A 16,781-nucleotide genomic window follows, 5' to 3' on the forward strand; every position below is an offset into this window, starting at 1 on the left:
CCGTACCCCAGGGAGAGCCAGGAGAGGGGGAACCGTACCCCAGGGAGAGCCAGGAGAGGGGGAACCGTACCCCAGGGAGAGCCAGGAGAGGGGGAACCGTACCCCAGGGAGAGCCAGGAGAGGGGGAACTGTACCCCAGGGAGAGCCAGGAGAGGGGGAACCGTACCCCAGGGAGAGCCAGGAGAGGGGGAACCGTACCCCAGGGGTCCATGGTTTCAGAAGGGAACAGGGAAAATCTGGAAAAAGTCACAAGTGAAAGCAACATTACCGTAACTCACCTTCGTGGAATCATTAAAGCCTGGTTTACAGAATTGTATGTAATATTTCCATCTCTCTGGTTTCACCCTGAGCAAGGCATATGAAGATATGAAACTTTCAAATCTGTCTGGACATTTACTAACACAGATCTGGAAAACAAAGTCAATGGGTTATCAGAAGTAGGCTAACTATCAAGATTTCTTACAATAGCTTTATTCTGTTCATCAAAATAAGGTGAATTAGTTTGGAAGTGGATCTAATATCATCATCAGGTTAGGTAAAAAGTAAAGCTCCCTCTACACTGTCCCTCATCAAACACTCCCAGGATAGATACAGCTCAGGGTTAGGTAGAGTAAAGCTCCCTCTACATTGTCCCCAGCTGACATTCCCAGGACAAGTACAGCACGGGATTAATGAGTTAATGAAACAAAACCGTGGCAGCATGGTTACAAAGTTAGCTGAGTAATTGGAAACAGGCAGAATCAATTTTATTATAAGACAGTAGTTTTGACTGGAGTAATGTATATACTGGGATTACACAGGAATCGATATCTGGACCCCGTTGCCCTCATGAATCTATATTAAGAACCAAGATAATGACCTAGGTGCCAAGGCACAAATTCAAAGTTTTCAGATAACTAACTCCAAACTTGGAGGCATCATGAACTGAGAGGAGGATCCTGTTCGGCTTCAAGTGGACACAGAACTGAACGGGTGGTCACACAGCAGCCAGACTGAACGCAGATGTGTGCAAAGTGATGCTTTACTTTATTCTTCCCACGACAATTTAATAAAATATAAAGGGTACAATTCTAAACAGCATTCAGGAACAGAGAGGGGATCCTGGCTGTGAATGTGAACAAAGAACAATGCAGCACAGGACAGGCCCTTTGGCCCTCCATGCCTGTACCAATCATGATGCCCTAACAAAACTGAAAAAAACACATCTGCCCTTATTTCAGGGCATATCCCTCTATTCCTTCCTTTTTCATGCACCCATCCAGATACCTCTTATTTGTTGCTAACGTGCCTGCTTCACCACCTCCTCTGGCTGTACGTCCCAGGCACCCACCACACTCTGCGTGAAAAGCTTACCCCACACATCTCCCTTAAACTTTCCCCCTCTCACCTTGAACCTGTGCCCCCTTGTAATTGACACTTCCAGAGGAAAAAGTCTGACTATCCACCTTATCTATGCATCTCAATTTTGCAGACCTCTATCAGGTCTCCCCTCAGCCTCCATCTTTCCAGTGAAAACTATCCTTGTTTATTCAACCTCTCCTCATAGCCAAATTGCTGAAGATAATAGGGTAGATTCAGAAAGCATATGGGATTCCAGGCTTTAATGGAGAGAGGCACAGATTACAAAAACCAAGGGAGTTATTATGATCTGTTTGTTCAAGTATTATGTCCAGCTGTGGGGATCACACTTTAGGAAGGATGTGAAGGATTCTGGGAGAGTAGAGAAAGAATGAGAATAATTCAGGCTTCAGTTATTTGGATAGATTGGAGAGGCTGGTATTGTCCTCCTTGAGGGAGGCTGAGAGGAAGATTCCGTTGAGGTGTTCAGAATCATGAGAAATATAGACAGTGTAGATAAAAACCCAAAACTGGCATCACCTTGCAGCCCCTAAAACCCAGTCTTGTAACACCTACCCCTAAATTTAGTCCAGAAATACAACCCGGCATTTTTACATGATCCCCTGTCCTGTAACTGTTTCATGTTTGGAAAGTAACATTACTATTGCTGCTCAAGAAATTCTGCTAAAATGATCAACAGGAGGCATTTCACTTTTGTTGCCAAAGGAGACTTTTTTGTTGAAGCTTTTCATCTTGCACTCAACAAGACGTTTGTAAGAATACAATGCAAGGGAAGCCAACAAATTTATACCATATGAGAAGAAAATGCAGATTGGTTGGCAAGTGAACTCTGAACTGGAGAGGTGTCACCATGGAGAATGCACAAGTTGATCATGCCAGTTACCTGCTGAGCGCACAGTTTGAAATTTAAACCAGGCAGCTTGACTCTGATTGGTGAAGGCACTGCCCTGAGGATTGAATCAGCAAATGGCTGTCATTTATTTTGTTTAGCTGAAATAGAATCTGTCTGCAAAGAACAGGCCTTGTGTATTAATATATGTAGCTTCCACTATGCACAAGTGCACTGCAAGCCCAACTGATGACCTTAAATTGACTTGAGTGTAATTCTTAGCACACACAAGATTATTCAGCAAATGGTGTCCAATCACAGATTCACTATGTTTTGAGTTTTGCAAGCATGGGCTAGCTGAGTAAGGTCTGTAACTTGCCCATTGCGAACAGCAGAAGAGATGTGCTGTTTGATATGATCCACCAGTCTTTGGAATGTACCAGTGCAGTGTTCGGTATATAGGCTGTACAGACCTTAGCCAACCAGCTGGTGCTCACGAAACTCAAAACAACGTCCAACGTTAGATACAATCATAGAATCCCTACTGAACAGAATTAGGCCATTTGGCCCATCATTCGACTACAATCCCATCCAAGCCCCATGCCCTACACATTTAACCTGCTAATCCCCCGACACTAGGGTCAATTTACCATGGCCAATCAACCTAACCCACACATCTTTGGACTGCAGGAGGAAACTGGAGCACCCAGAGAAAATCCACACAGACACAGAATGTGCAAACTCCATATAGACAGTGACCCAAGGCCGGAATTGAACCTGGGACCCTGGCACTGTGAGGCAGCAGTGCTAATCACTGTGCCACCGCATGGTGATTCTATGATTGGACAACATTTGCTAAGTTACCCTCAGTGTGCCGAAAATTACTCTGACAATCAATTTAAGATCAGGCTCATAGTGTGCGCATGTGTGTGCCTTGTAATCTACATATAAATACACAGGGCCCTGTTCTTTACAAAGAACATGTACACAGATTGTGCCCATTTCAGCTAAACAAAATTAGTGACAGCCATTCGCTGGTTCATTCCTGAGGGAAATGCTTGGCCCAGAGTCAAGCTGCCCAATTTAAATTTCAACAATGCTTGGCAATTAACTGTCAATCATCATCAACTAATGCATTCCCCATCACAACATCCCTAACAATCAGAGTCCATTTGACCACCAATCCACAATTTCTTCTCAGTATAAATTTGTTGACTTCCCTTGGATTTGCATTCTTGTGAACGTCCTAATGCATGCAAGACAAAAAGCTTCCACAAGAAATGTCTGTTTTTTTTCAGCGTTACTCATGTTCTGTGCTACCAAACAACACTTTGTATACAGCAGGAATTTCAATCCCTTAAACAAGGGACAGCAACATTAATGTTCTTACCTGTGGGGTTGGGCACTGAAATTCCAGCAGCACCAGAGGGCTGGCACACTTGAGGATGTTGAAATAAAAAAGAAATGGTTTGTGTCTGGGAAAAAAAAGGACAATGTCACTAAATGTTTGCAAACCAAGGTTTCAATCTCTTCATTTCCTCTCCCCACTCACGTATTTATTTATTAGTCACAAGTCGGCCTACATTACCACCGCAATGAAGTTAATGTGAAAATACCCTGGTCACAACACTCCGGTGCCTGTCCGGGTAACACAGAGAATTTAGCATGGCCAATGTACCTAACCAGCACGTCTTTATGAATGTGGGAGGAGACTGGGGCACCCAGAGGATAAGGGGAAAACGTGCAAACTCCGCAGTGTTAGTGATCCAAGGCCAGAATTGAACCCTGATCCTTGGCGCTATGAGGCATCAATGCTAACCACTGTACCACCCCTCTTTCTCTCTCTTTGTCTTTCTCAAACACTTGGACACTAAATGCTCATCTTTGAGCTTGAATACCACACTGAGCGGAGATTAGGACCTTATTGTTTTAAATGTTACTAAACAGGCAGTGTTTTAACCTGGAATGTGAATGGTGAACTAACTCACAGGCGGCTCAATGTTTTATGGTGACTTGAGACTGTTTGACGATATTGGTTTTATGGACTGTAGTCTTCATATTGAGAAGATCATTCCGCAACCCCACCACTTTTTAAGTCACTGGGTTGGTGCCTGATGAAAAGAAGAGAACTCACTCATTCTGGCTTCCAACTTGACCACAGAATTCACCACGGCTGTTAGTCGGATAGATCACTTTCCGAGGGTCTCCATGTGTCCATGCTAAAAACAGACCATCACCAAATAGCCATCATACACTGAGCAGAACCACAGAAAACAGTCTATGCAATGACTCTACCTTTTCATGTAACCAACTAACCCCATGGTAAGCAGGCAAATACCTCAGGAGCCAGCCGAAACCATCTCCCGCCAAGGAATTAACACCACCCTCAATCATAATCTGTTTGGTGCATCAAGTACTCAAAGGGATGAGTACCCCTATAGTGTGGCTGTATAAAACATTCTTTAATAAATAGTGAATAGCTTTTCCTCTGGTATATTCACCCTTCCCTAGATAAATTGAGGGTATAACACTGCTTTAAACTGGGATGAAGGGTAAATGCATCATAGAATCAACAGTGCAGAAGGAGGCCATTTGGCCCATCGAGTCTGCACCAACAATAATCCCATCCAAGTCCTCTCCTATTCCTGTAACCCCACATATTTACCCTCCTAGTCTCCCTGACACTAAGGGGTAATTTATCATGACCTATCAACCTAACCTACATATTTTTGGACTGTGGGAGGAAACCAGAGCACCTGGAGGAAACCCACACAGGCATGGGGAGAACGTGCAAAATCCACACAGTCACCTGAGGCCAGAATTGAATCTGGGTCCTTGGCGCCATGAGGCAGCAGTGCTAATCACTGTGTCACGGTGCTGCTTGTGCCATTATGCAAGGGGTTTGTATTAAAAACTTACTGTGGAGTAATGTACTCACACAAAGGGCTACCTGAGTGTGGAATACATCAGCAGTAGCTATAAAATCTGGGTCAATCGTGATGTTTATCAAACATATTTAAGAATGTCAAATGATCATGTTACTTGAAATGAGCAGTGAAATGGGGTTAGAGTGGATGCCCTATTGCTGGCACAATAAAAAGTCAATGTTGCTTTGAATTCGTTTATTTGCATAATTAGATGGATCGCGTCCGGAGGGAAGCGATGTACAAATCTCCAGAGAATGGAGGGAAAAATGTTCCCAACGCCGCCCTCATCCTGATGGCTACCTTTGTGTGCGGCTGCATCAAGCTGTGCGTAGATCCTCGGCACACTAACAGCAAGTGCCACTTTGTTTTGAGGTTCTACCTGTCCCCAGTGTTGCGAAGGATGGGTCTGGCCACACTGCCGTGGAACGCTCCAAGTAGTTGGACCGTCCCGCAGCACCTGTCCTTCGTGGAGGAATTTTTCCGGAAAACTCCTTTGACCACACGGCGATTAAGCAGTGGTCAGCGCGTGACGTCCTTGGGGCCCTGAGAGAAAAGGAGACGGCGGATCCTGTCGGAAGGTTCCCTGAGCGGACTGTCAGTGTCATCTGGCAGAACGCCTCATCACCAGAACTGACAAACAAGCACCAAGATCTGGCTTGGCTGGTGGTGAGAAGGGCACTCCCTGTCAGATCCTTTATGCACGCTCGAGGTCTCAACATCACCGCACGCTGCCCTCGAAGCGGCTGCGGAGCTGATGAGACGGTCGCACACCTCCTAATGGAATGTGCCTTTGCAAAGAAGGTCTGGAGTGAGATGCAGTGGTATTTGTCGAGGTTCGTCCCCAACAGCTCGGTGACGCAGGACTCTGCTCTACGGGCTGTTTCCGGGGACGCACACCGAGACAAATATCAACTGCTGCTGGAAGGTCATCAACTCGGTGAAGGACGCACTTTGGTCCGCCCGGATCTTGCTGACCTTCCAGCTGAAAGAACTGTCCTCGACCGGATGTTGCAGACTGGCACATTCCAAGGTCCAGGACTACGTGCTGAGGGACGCGCTGAAGCTTGGGGCAGCTGCCGCAATGGCACAGTGGGGAAAGGCCACACTGTAAGGCCTTTTAACGGAGGCAGACCGAGGGCCCGGGAACTGCAGAATACCCTCGACCTGCGGAGCTGTGTGCCAACCTGAGCACTAACAGCACACAGTAATTTATTGAGGCATGTAGAAAGTTTTAGGTATTGAAATGTAATCATTGTAATCAGCACAAATCTGTAAATATTGAGGCATGGATATAGTTTTTTAAGTTTTGAAATGTAGTCACTGTAATTTGTACAGATCTGTAAAAATATTTTGATTCCACGTTGTATTTGCTATTCAAAGCCCTGTAAATTTGGAATAGATTAATCGAGATTTTTTTTATGAATAAAGTATATTTTTGGAAAAAAAAATTTACAGGAAATTCACTTCCTGTGTCATCAAATTACAAGTACAGGCGATGATAAGAAACCTCAGCTCCTCCCTAACAATGGCAAACACATGAAAGCAGCCAGCTTCTCTTCTTCATCACCCAGTTAAAACCTCAGAACAAAAGCCTCATCCCTGTGGAGCTGTGAGAACACTGCACAGGCTGACTCACCACCACACCCTACACAAAAACAACTCGAGACAAGCAATTAATTCCAGCCCATATCCTGGGAATGAAAAATAATCCCAACCTTCTTTCTTCATGTGGGATAACATTCCTACTCAGCCAAGCCCAGACAGCTGTGAGCAGGCCGACAATGCATTTTGTTTCACCTCCTCTCTGAAATTTAACCAAGAGGTAGGTCCAACTGGATCCACCTTGCATTAAATTGATCTTTCTCTACACCCAAGCCATGACTGTAACACTACATCCTGCACTGTCTTTTTTCCTTCTCTATGAACAGTATGCTTTGTCTGAAAAGTGTGCAAGAAACAAATACTTGTAAATACATGTGACAATAATAAATCAATTCAAAACTCTATATTCAGCCTGGTTTTCCATCGGATTGTCCATCTGATATTTGTCATAAGCAAAATGTTTCTTCTTTATCTTAATCTCTAACTCTATCATCATCCAGGAAGCTCTGGGTTTGTTTGCTCTATCTTTGCCCCAGAAGGGTGGTGTAGTTTATGGACTACCAACTAACAAGAAGGATGAAGAGGAACAAATTTGCAAGAAAATTAGAGATGTGCAAGAATTATGGAGAAGTTATGGATAGGAGATTTAATTACCAAATATACCCTGGGGTAGTGGGAAGGTAAAGGGTAGAGAGGGTCAAGAGTTAGTGTGGTCAAGAAAGATTTCTTCAGTATGTGTCCAACCTAATGAGAAAGGAGCCACTGCTGAACCCGGTTGACTGGATCTGAACCTTGCCACCTTTGAAGTCGCCCATTGTTCAGCTCCCATTCTTCCTGCCAACCTTTGATTCCAATTTGTTTGTCCAAGATCCGTTCTTACCCCCATTTAAATTGGCTTTCCCCAGTTGATGGTTCCTATTCTAGGTAGTTCAATGTCCTTTTCCATAGCCATCTTAAAACTTTGGATGCAGCGATCACCATCCCACTGATATTTAATCTAACTGGCCCATCTCGCTTCCAAGAACCGGGTTCAGCAGTGGCTCCTTTCTCATTAGGTTGGACACATACTGAAGAAATCTTTCTTGACCACACTAACTCTTGACCCTCTCTACCCTTTACCCTCCCACTACCCCAGGGTATATTTGGGTAATTAAAGTCCCCTATCCATAACTACTCTATAATTCTTCAGTATCTCTTATTTTCTTGCAAATTTGTTCCTCTACATCCTTGTTAGTTGGTAGTCCATAAACTACACCAAGCAACATTTTTGCCCCTTAGTTTCAGCCTCCGTCCTTAACCACTCTGCATCATCCTCTTTCTCCAACACTGCAATGTTCTCCTTCATCAATGTCACCATCACTCCCTTTCTTGTCCCTTTCCTGAACCCATTGCCGTCTTTAATGGAAGATCTCTTATTTTAGTAACCGTGCCTATTTGTTTGAGATTTCCCCAAGAAACATCTTCTCAATATCTACCCTGTCAAGTCCCCTCAGAATCTTATACGTTTCAATAAGAACACTTCTCATTCTTCTAAAGCCCAATCAGAATAAATCAACATTTCCCCATAAAGCAATGCCCTCAGCCCACAGAGTACGGAGTTAACCTTTCAGGTTGATGACCATTCAGCTGTAAAGAGCATGGACCTGAAACATTAATTCTGTTTCTGTTCATCGACTCTGCCTGACCTGCTGAGTATTTCCAGCATTTACACTATTTTGTTCTTCTATCAGCCAAGTAACCTTCTCTGAACTGTCTCCAATGCAAGTTTGTTCCTGCTTAAACCAAAGCTCCAGGTGTGATCTTCATCCTCTTGGCAATAAAGGCCAAAAATTGATCTCAGTGGAATTGGACGTCCATCCATCGAGATCGCCGATGGGATGGAGTTCCCTGCCTCTAAATCAATAATCACTGCGGAGGCTCCTAAAGAGCAAATAAACATTTTTGCAAGGTGGCAATAGCAAGAATGGGGAAGATCCTATTTCCACATCTTTCACCACAGCTAGGGAGGGCAAGAATGAGCCAAAATGTTGCAGCACACAGTTCACAGAGACTGGTCTGACAGTAACAATGAGATAGGTGACTTCCACATCTACACCATCAGCAGCAAGTGTTTCCTTACCTACGATGCCCACGATGAAATACAGTACGATGGCCAGGAAGAAGATTAAGCAGCAGATGATGTCAGTGCAGCTCCTGTGGGGGCAGGGATAGGACAACGTTACTAACAAATTCAGGCACACACTGGATACTCCAGCTTTACATCACATCACTGTCCTACTGCGCTCCCTGATCACAAACTGATACCATGATTGGAGAGAAAACAAACATATTTTCACACAGCAACCTCCTACCCCCTCCTCTGGTCAGTCTCCATATCATCTCCCAGGTCGATAGGACTGCAACCTTCAGCTAGTCCCAAACTGATCTGGGATCAGGACGAGAACAGGTTTGAGTTTCGCTTTGCTGATGATCAAAACGGAGTTGGTTTTCCAGGTTCTCAGTTGCAAAGGCAACACGTAAGAGCACTAAACGGCCAAGGCTCAGCTGCTGGCCTATTGCCACTTGCCGGTCAGCCTCTTTTGGTCTCCTTAGTTGAGAAAGCATATACTGGCACTGGAGGGGAGTGCAGAGGAGATTCACTAAGTTGATTCCGGAGTTGAGAGGGTTGGCTTATGAGGAGAGACTGAGTAGACTGGGACCATATACACTGGAATTCAGAAAAACAAGGGGGGATCTTATAGTAACACATAAGATTATGAAGGGAATAGATTAGATAGAAGCAGGGAAGTTGTTTCCACTGATGAGTAAAACTAGAACTAGGGGGCACGGCCTCAAAATAAGCAGATTTTGGAGCAGATTACGGACTGAGTTGAGGAGGAACTTCTTCACACAAAGGGTTGTGAATCTGTGGAATTCCCTGTCCAGTGAAGCAGTTGAGGCTACCTCATTGAATGTTTTTAAGGCAAGGATAGATAAGCTTTTAAACAGTAAAGGAATTAAGGATTATGATGAGCTGGCGGGTAAGTGGAGCTGAGTCCATGAAAAGATCAGCCATGATTTTATTGAATAGCGGAGCAGGCTCAAGAGGCCAAATGGCCTACTCCTGATCCTAGTTCTTATATTCTAAGCAGAGTTAATGGAATTCAGCAGCTAAGGGGAAAAACCTGCAGAGGTTCCTGCTCTTCATTACCACACAGTGAAAGATATTGGACAGCACATGTCAAACTTGGGACTGCTAAATCCATGGGGGTGATTCACCCACCTCGCTATGTTTCTTTATAGCATGGCGAGCCAGGAGACTCGAGCAGAGTCTGGTTCACGGGCTCCCCGCTGGGCATCACAGCCTCCCTGTGTCTCCAGCACCATCAGCTCTGCACCGGAAACTGGCGTGGAGCAGAGTGAATTATTTAAATCTTCTCTGAATCTCATTAGCAGGCTTGGGACTGAAGTCTCCAGGCCCACTCCACACACCCCACCCCATAACCTTTAATTTAGTTGAAAGAAATAGTGTTGGAAATCTTAAAATTACTGATGGGAGAAAATTGAAAGCTATAGTTCATCTGACCTGTTTGAAATCGGCCCTCTGAATGATGAATCAAATTTCTTTGGTTCACCTAAAACACAAAAAAATTAAATATGCATACACAAGATTTATGTGAAATAACGTACATAGCATGCTATCTCCACTGCAATGAACAACTTCATACTATAGTAAGATACAAATATAGACAAACATTGCCAGATATCATTGGCACCTTGCTTGCTGACATACAGTTTCACCGCAGAAACTTGGTGGTTCGGTAGAATGACAATGAACCTGATTTGTATGCCATTTGCACTATGGTGAGGGAGGATGGCACATCATCAGCCTCATTCATGGATTGAGATGCAGTGGGAGCTCAGGATCAAGCTCTGCGTGCCCTACATCATGGTGAGGACCCACCATCAAAAACGCTAGACATCCGATTGGTCTCATCTATCCAGGCCGCCAGAATCAGTCCTCAGAATCGACCACAGCAATCAAATCCTTAAACCGCCAAGGATAGGAGATGTGACAACTATCCTGCCTGGATTGACCTGTCAAAGTGGTTTACCAGAGTGCAGTCACTGTCTCACGCTAACAATTATTTGGAGTCAAGGAGGTGAGAGCTGGGTGGCAGAGAGGAACAATACACCATGTCCAAGACAGTGCAACAAGCCTGCCTGTGAGGGTCTATCCCTCCATTAGACCCAGTTAGTAAATAGATAGCTCCTTGTCAATACTGTGACAGCTTTGACAGTCTATTATAAAGAAGTGCTATAAAGTGATGACACGTCTAGTTGTAAGTGATAAGCCCTGAGGCAGCCATTAAACGGAGGCATGACGTTTTCTTGCTGTATGTTCTGTATAACGTCTGACAACACCAGGTTTTAGTCCAACCGATTTATTTGATAATAGACTCACAAGCTTTCAGGGTTAGCCCCTTCGTCAGGTGAATGGAGAGTTCTGGCCTCAGACAGAGCATATAAAGCACAGACAGTTTAGAGATTACTGATTAGAATGCGAATCCTTACACCTAACCTGCTGTTCAAGACCTGAAGTGGCTGACAGTGTGAGTGGAAGGAGCACTGATCACAGGTTAAAGAGATGTGTATTGTCTCCAGACAGTACAGTAAGTGAGGTTTTGCAAACCCAGGCAAGTCATGGGGGTTACAGATAGTGCGACATGAACCCATCTGTAACCCCCGTGACTTGCCTGGGTTTGCAAAACCTCACTTACTGTACTGTCTGGAGACAATACACATCTCTTTAACCTGTGATCAGTGCTCCTTCCACTCACACTGTCAGCCACTTCAGGTCTTGAACAGCAGGTTAGGTGTAAGGATTCGCATTCTAATCAGTAATCTCTAAACTGTCTGTGCTTTATATGCTCTGTCTGAGGCCAGAACTCTCCATTCACCTGACGAAGGGGCTAACCCTGAAAGCTTGTGAGTCTATTATCAAATAAATCGGTTGGACTAAAACCTGGTGTTGTCAGACTTTTTACTGTGTTTACGCCAGTCCAACACCGGCATACCCACATCATGTTCTGTATAAGCCAGGGTTTCCACATTGACTGAAGATCAGACAGAAGCTTTGCAATTACTTTTCCGTGCACTACATGTCTGCATCATAATTCAGAGTTTTTTTAAGAAGTCATCAAATTGTTTAAAAGGGTTACCAATTTGGTTTAAATAAACCCCACACTTCAACAGTCTTATTCTCTGCTCTGGTTTCTACAGGAGCTAACAGCTGCCATGTCTGTCACCTCCTCATCAATAAGACAAAAGAATGGAAGTGATAAGTTCTTTAAGGTCTCTTTATGATCCATATAGCTTGATGCACAATGTTACTGTACAGAATTTAATCCAGAAGATTTGGCAGGGTGGTTAACTGTGGACAGTTTAATTCCTGGGAAGGGCGGTATGTATCTGTTTACTGAGTATTGACACTATCACACTGACAGCGAGTCTGCTGCCTGCAGATAAGCAGGAGGAAACAATTAAAAACATCCACAGTTTCTGTTTTTGATGCCTGTTCTCTGCTGCAGAGTGAGTTTGCATGAATGGCAGGTGAAAACAGAATTGGGTATGGGAGTACCCGTTCTACAATTAAACAATGTGCAGATATTTATAGACTTGATTCATGTGAAGACTGTACATTCCAGCAATGTACTGTGAGGGTCAGTGCCAATGATGGCAGATACAAGCAGAAAAACCTAGGGTAATAACCGGGGGAGGCGATGGCCTCATGGTATTATTATGGTATGTTGAATTTTAATCCAGATATCTAGCTAACGTATGGGGAGCCGGGTACAAATCCCATCACGGCAGATGGTGAAATTTGAATTCAATAAAAGATACCTGGAATTAAGAATCTACTGATGGCCATGAAATCATTGTCGACTGTTGGAAAAACCCATCTGATTCACTAATGTCCTTTAGGGAAGCAAGTCTGCTGTCCTTACCCGGTCTGACCTACATGTGACTCCAGAGCCACAGCAATGCGATTGAATCACCTGCCCTCGGGCATCAAGGAATGGGCAATAAATGCTGGCCAGCCAACGATGCACACGTCCCATGAAAGAATAAGAGCAGCTGACGACAGGACAGGTCCTTGATTACGATATTGTACTGGCCCTCACACACCCACGCCCTTACAGGACACTGGCCCTCACCCACACCTCTCTGGACACTGACATTCACTGCAAACAGCCCTTTCTTGCTCTGAACTATCCCTGAATAATGATACAATCTTCATCTTAAGAAAAGTTTTTTGGAAAATGTGACCATGTCTTTGCCACATCCTCGAGAGGAATGAATCAACTGGAAAAAATCTACACTGCACAATAATCAAAACCAGAGAAATAACAGCACACAACAGGACGCAGATTGGGCCCCGCAAACCTGTTCGCTAATTCTGAAAATGAAGTAGATTTTATTCTGAAAACAGCTTGCAACCAATTCCTTATAATTCTAGTTGAACGATATTTATGGACGGCACAGTGGCACTGTGGTTAGCACTGCTGCCTTACAGTGCCAGGGACCCGGGTTCAATTCCAGTCCTGCATCACTGTCTGTGTAGAGTTTGCACATTCTCCTCATTTCTGCATGGGTTTCCGCCAGGTGCTCCGGTTTCCTCCCACACTCCAAAGATGTGCAGGTTACGTTGATAGGAGCAATTTAGCATGGCCATAGTGTTGAGAGGGCTAGCAGGGTAAATATGTGGGGTTACAGGGATAGGGATTAGGTGGGAGTGTGGTTGATGCAGCCTTGATGGGCCAAATGACCTCTTTTTGCACTATGATCTCTTATCAATGGGGTTGAGGGGCTGTCAACCTGGTCAATTCAGTTAGAGAGTAATAGAGGTTTACAGCATGGAAACAGCCTAACATGCCATCCAGTTTTTACTACTAAAAAAGTTCCAATTGCCCGCATTTGGCCCAAATCCCTCTATACCCACCTTACCTGTGTAACTGTCTGAATGCTTTTTAAAAGACAAAATAGTACTCACCTCAGCTACAACCTCTGGCAGCTCGTTCCAGACACTCACCACCCTCTGAAAAAATAGCTCCTCTGGAAACTTTTGCATCTCTCCCCTCTCACTTAAACCTATGCTCTCTAATTTTAGACTTCCCTATCTTTGGGAAAAGATGTCCCAGTAGCATCCTAGTAAATCTTTTCTGCACTCTTTCTAGTTTAATAATATCCTTTCTATAATAGGGTGACCAGAACTGTACACAGTATTCCAAGTGTGGCCTTACCAATGTCTTGAACAACTTCAACAAGACATCCCAACTCCTGTATTCAATGTTATAACCAATGAAACCAAGCATGCCAAATGCGTTCTTCGCCACTCTGTCCACCTGTGACTCCACTTTCAAGGAGCTATGAACCTGTACCCCTACATCTCTTTGTTCTATAACTCTCCCCAAAGCCCTACCATTAACTGAGTAGATCCTGCCTTGATTTGATCTTTCAAAATGCATCATCTCACATTTATCTAAATTAAACTCCATCTGCAACTCATTAGCCCACTGGCCCAATTGATCAAGATCCTGTTGCAATCCTAGATTTAATCTTCAATGTCCAATGACCAATCTTCAAACATATTAACCACTTCAGTTCAACGCCAGCATCTCCACATCAATCTCTACCACGCAGAAGGAGGCCATTTGGTCCATCAAGTCTTCACCAATTCTCCAAAAGAGTATCTTACCCAGGACCTATCCCTATAACCCCACACATTTACCTCACTAATCCCCTTAACCTACACATCTTGGGATACTAATAGGCAATTTGGCATGGCCAATCCATTTAACCTGCACCCCTTTGGACTGTGGGAGGAAACCCACACAGACACGGGGAGAACGTGCGGACTCCATACAGACACTCGGCTGGAATTGAACCCAGGTCTCTGGTGCTGAGGGGGAGCAGGTCTAACCACTGTGCCACCATACAAACTCCCAAAGATGACTAGGTTTATCATTTCAACTTAAAACCAGCATCTCTGGCAGTGCAACACTCCTTTGGTGCTGCATTGGAACGTTAGCTTGAATTGGGTGAATGTGCTTCTGGAGTCAGGCTTAAACACACAACCTTCTTTCATATAAGGACTCAACATGGGGGTAGATACACAGCAAGATCTTGGACTCCTCGTACATCAGTTGCTGAAAGCAAGTATGTAGGACTGATGGCATGCAGGGCTGGGCAGAAAAGTGGGAGATGGAGTTAACCCTGAAAAGTGCGAGGTGATTCAATTTGGTAGGACAAACTTGAATGCGGAATACAGGGTCAATGGCAGGGTTCTGAGGAATGTGGAGGAATAGAGATCTTGGGGTTCATATCCACAGATCTCTGAAGGTTGCCACTCAAGTGGATAGAGCCATGAAGAAGACTTGTAGTGTGTTAGCGTTTATTAACAGGTGGTTTAAGTTTAAGAGCTGTGGGGTTATGCTGCAACTATACCGGACCTTGGTGAGATGGCATTTGGAATATTGAGTGTTCTGGTCACTTCATTATAAGGATGTGGAAGCATTGGAGTGAGTGCAGAGGAAATTTACCAGGATGTTGCCTGGTTTGGAGGGTAGGTCTTATGAGGAAAGATTGAGGGAGCTGGGGCTTTTCTTTTTAGAGCAGAGGTGGATGACAGGCGACTTAATAGAGGTTGATAAGATGATGTGAGGGATAACTAGAGTGGATGTGCAAAGACTATTTCCTCAGGTGGATGTAGCTGTTTCTAGGGGGCATACCTATAAGGTTCATGGTGGGAGATATAGGAGGGATGTCCGAGGTAAATTCTTCACTCAGAATGGCTGTGGTGTGGAATGGACTGCCTGCTGTGATAGTGGAGTCGGACACTTCAGGAGCTTTCATGCGGTTATTGGATAGGCACATGGAGCACACCAGAATGATAGGGAGTGGGATAGCTTGATCTTGGGTTTGGACATAGCTTAGCACAACACTGAGGGCCGAAAGGCCTGTACTGTTTTATGTTTTAATTATGTTTATGCTAGGTACAACAGACAGTAAAGAAAGCAAATGGTATGTTGGACTTCAGAGCGTGACAATTTGAGTATTGGGATAGGGATTTTTTGCTGCAATTGCGTAGGGCATTGGTGAGACCACACCTGGAGTATTGTGTGCAGATTTGGTGTCCTTATCTGAGGAAGGATGTCCTTGCTATAGAGAGCGCAGAGAAAGTTTACCAGGCTGATTCCTGGGATGGTAGGTCTGTCATATGTGGAAAGACTAAGTCAGTTAGGATTATATTCACTGGAGTTCAGAAGAGTGAGAGGGATCACAAAAAAGTTACAAAATTCTAACAGTGTTAGGCAGGGTAGATTCAGAAAGAACGTTCCTGATGCTGGGGAAGTCCAGAACTAGGAATCATTGTTTGAGGATAAGGGGCGAGCATTTTAGAACTGAGGTGAGGAGAAATTTCTCCTCCCAGAGGGTAGTGCAAGTGTGGAATTCACTAAACAGGTCCAGAGTACGGTGACTGGGGGATTTTTCCACAATGGCTTCGTTGCAATATTAATGTAAACATACTTGTCTCTAATAAATAAACTTTACCTTTAGTTGAGGACAAAATGTTGTCTGGTTTCAAGAAGAAATTACATATAGCTCTTGGCGTTAAAGGGATTAAGAGATATGGGAGAAAGGGGGAAAATCAGGATATTGAATTTGATGATCAGCCATGATCAAAATGAATGGCAGGGCAGGTCCAAATGGCCAACTGGCCTACTTCTGCTAATCGTTTCGATACTGTGGTGTGTGTATATGGAGTTCCAATTGTTCCTTTGGTACTGTTGAATTCCACAGTGCCCTCTGGTTTGAGGTAAGCCAAGAATAACCACGGTCTCCGCTTTCTGCGCAAAGCAATCATCAGTGCAATGTTTAGAATGTGCATCCTCCACATGTGACCTGGTGTTCAACATTAGATCCTAGAAATTAAATCATAGAGAAATATACTGAACGCTCATCAGCTGTGCTAACATCAACTTCTGATCAAGATTCTCTGCACAAAACATGAACCCAGCTTT

At 44.3% G+C, this 16,781-nt stretch overlaps 1 protein-coding gene across 3 annotated transcripts in view; it reads right to left on the bottom strand.

The window, feature by feature from the left end:
* Window positions 1–16,781, bottom strand: part of LOC145361103 (choline transporter-like protein 2) — a 106,097-nt gene that overhangs the window by 51,246 nt on the left and 38,070 nt on the right. For all 3 annotated transcript variants that reach the window (XM_080216693.1, XM_080216692.1, XM_080216694.1), the window contains exons 2-6: window positions 10,283–10,331; window positions 8,837–8,910; window positions 4,323–4,407; window positions 3,579–3,663; window positions 279–407 (exon numbers count right to left, since the gene is read on the bottom strand). In XM_080216693.1, coding sequence (XP_080072819.1) covers window positions 279–407; window positions 3,579–3,663; window positions 4,323–4,407; window positions 8,837–8,910; window positions 10,283–10,331 — 422 coding nt within the window. The remainder of the gene's footprint in view (window positions 1–278; window positions 408–3,578; window positions 3,664–4,322; window positions 4,408–8,836; window positions 8,911–10,282; window positions 10,332–16,781) is intronic.

The sequence above is a fragment of the Carcharhinus amblyrhynchos genome, chromosome 33 (genome assembly GCF_965287045.1).
Source record: "Carcharhinus amblyrhynchos chromosome 33, sCarAmb.v2.hapA, whole genome shotgun sequence".
In the NCBI taxonomy this organism is placed as follows: domain Eukaryota; kingdom Metazoa; phylum Chordata; class Chondrichthyes; order Carcharhiniformes; family Carcharhinidae; genus Carcharhinus; species Carcharhinus amblyrhynchos.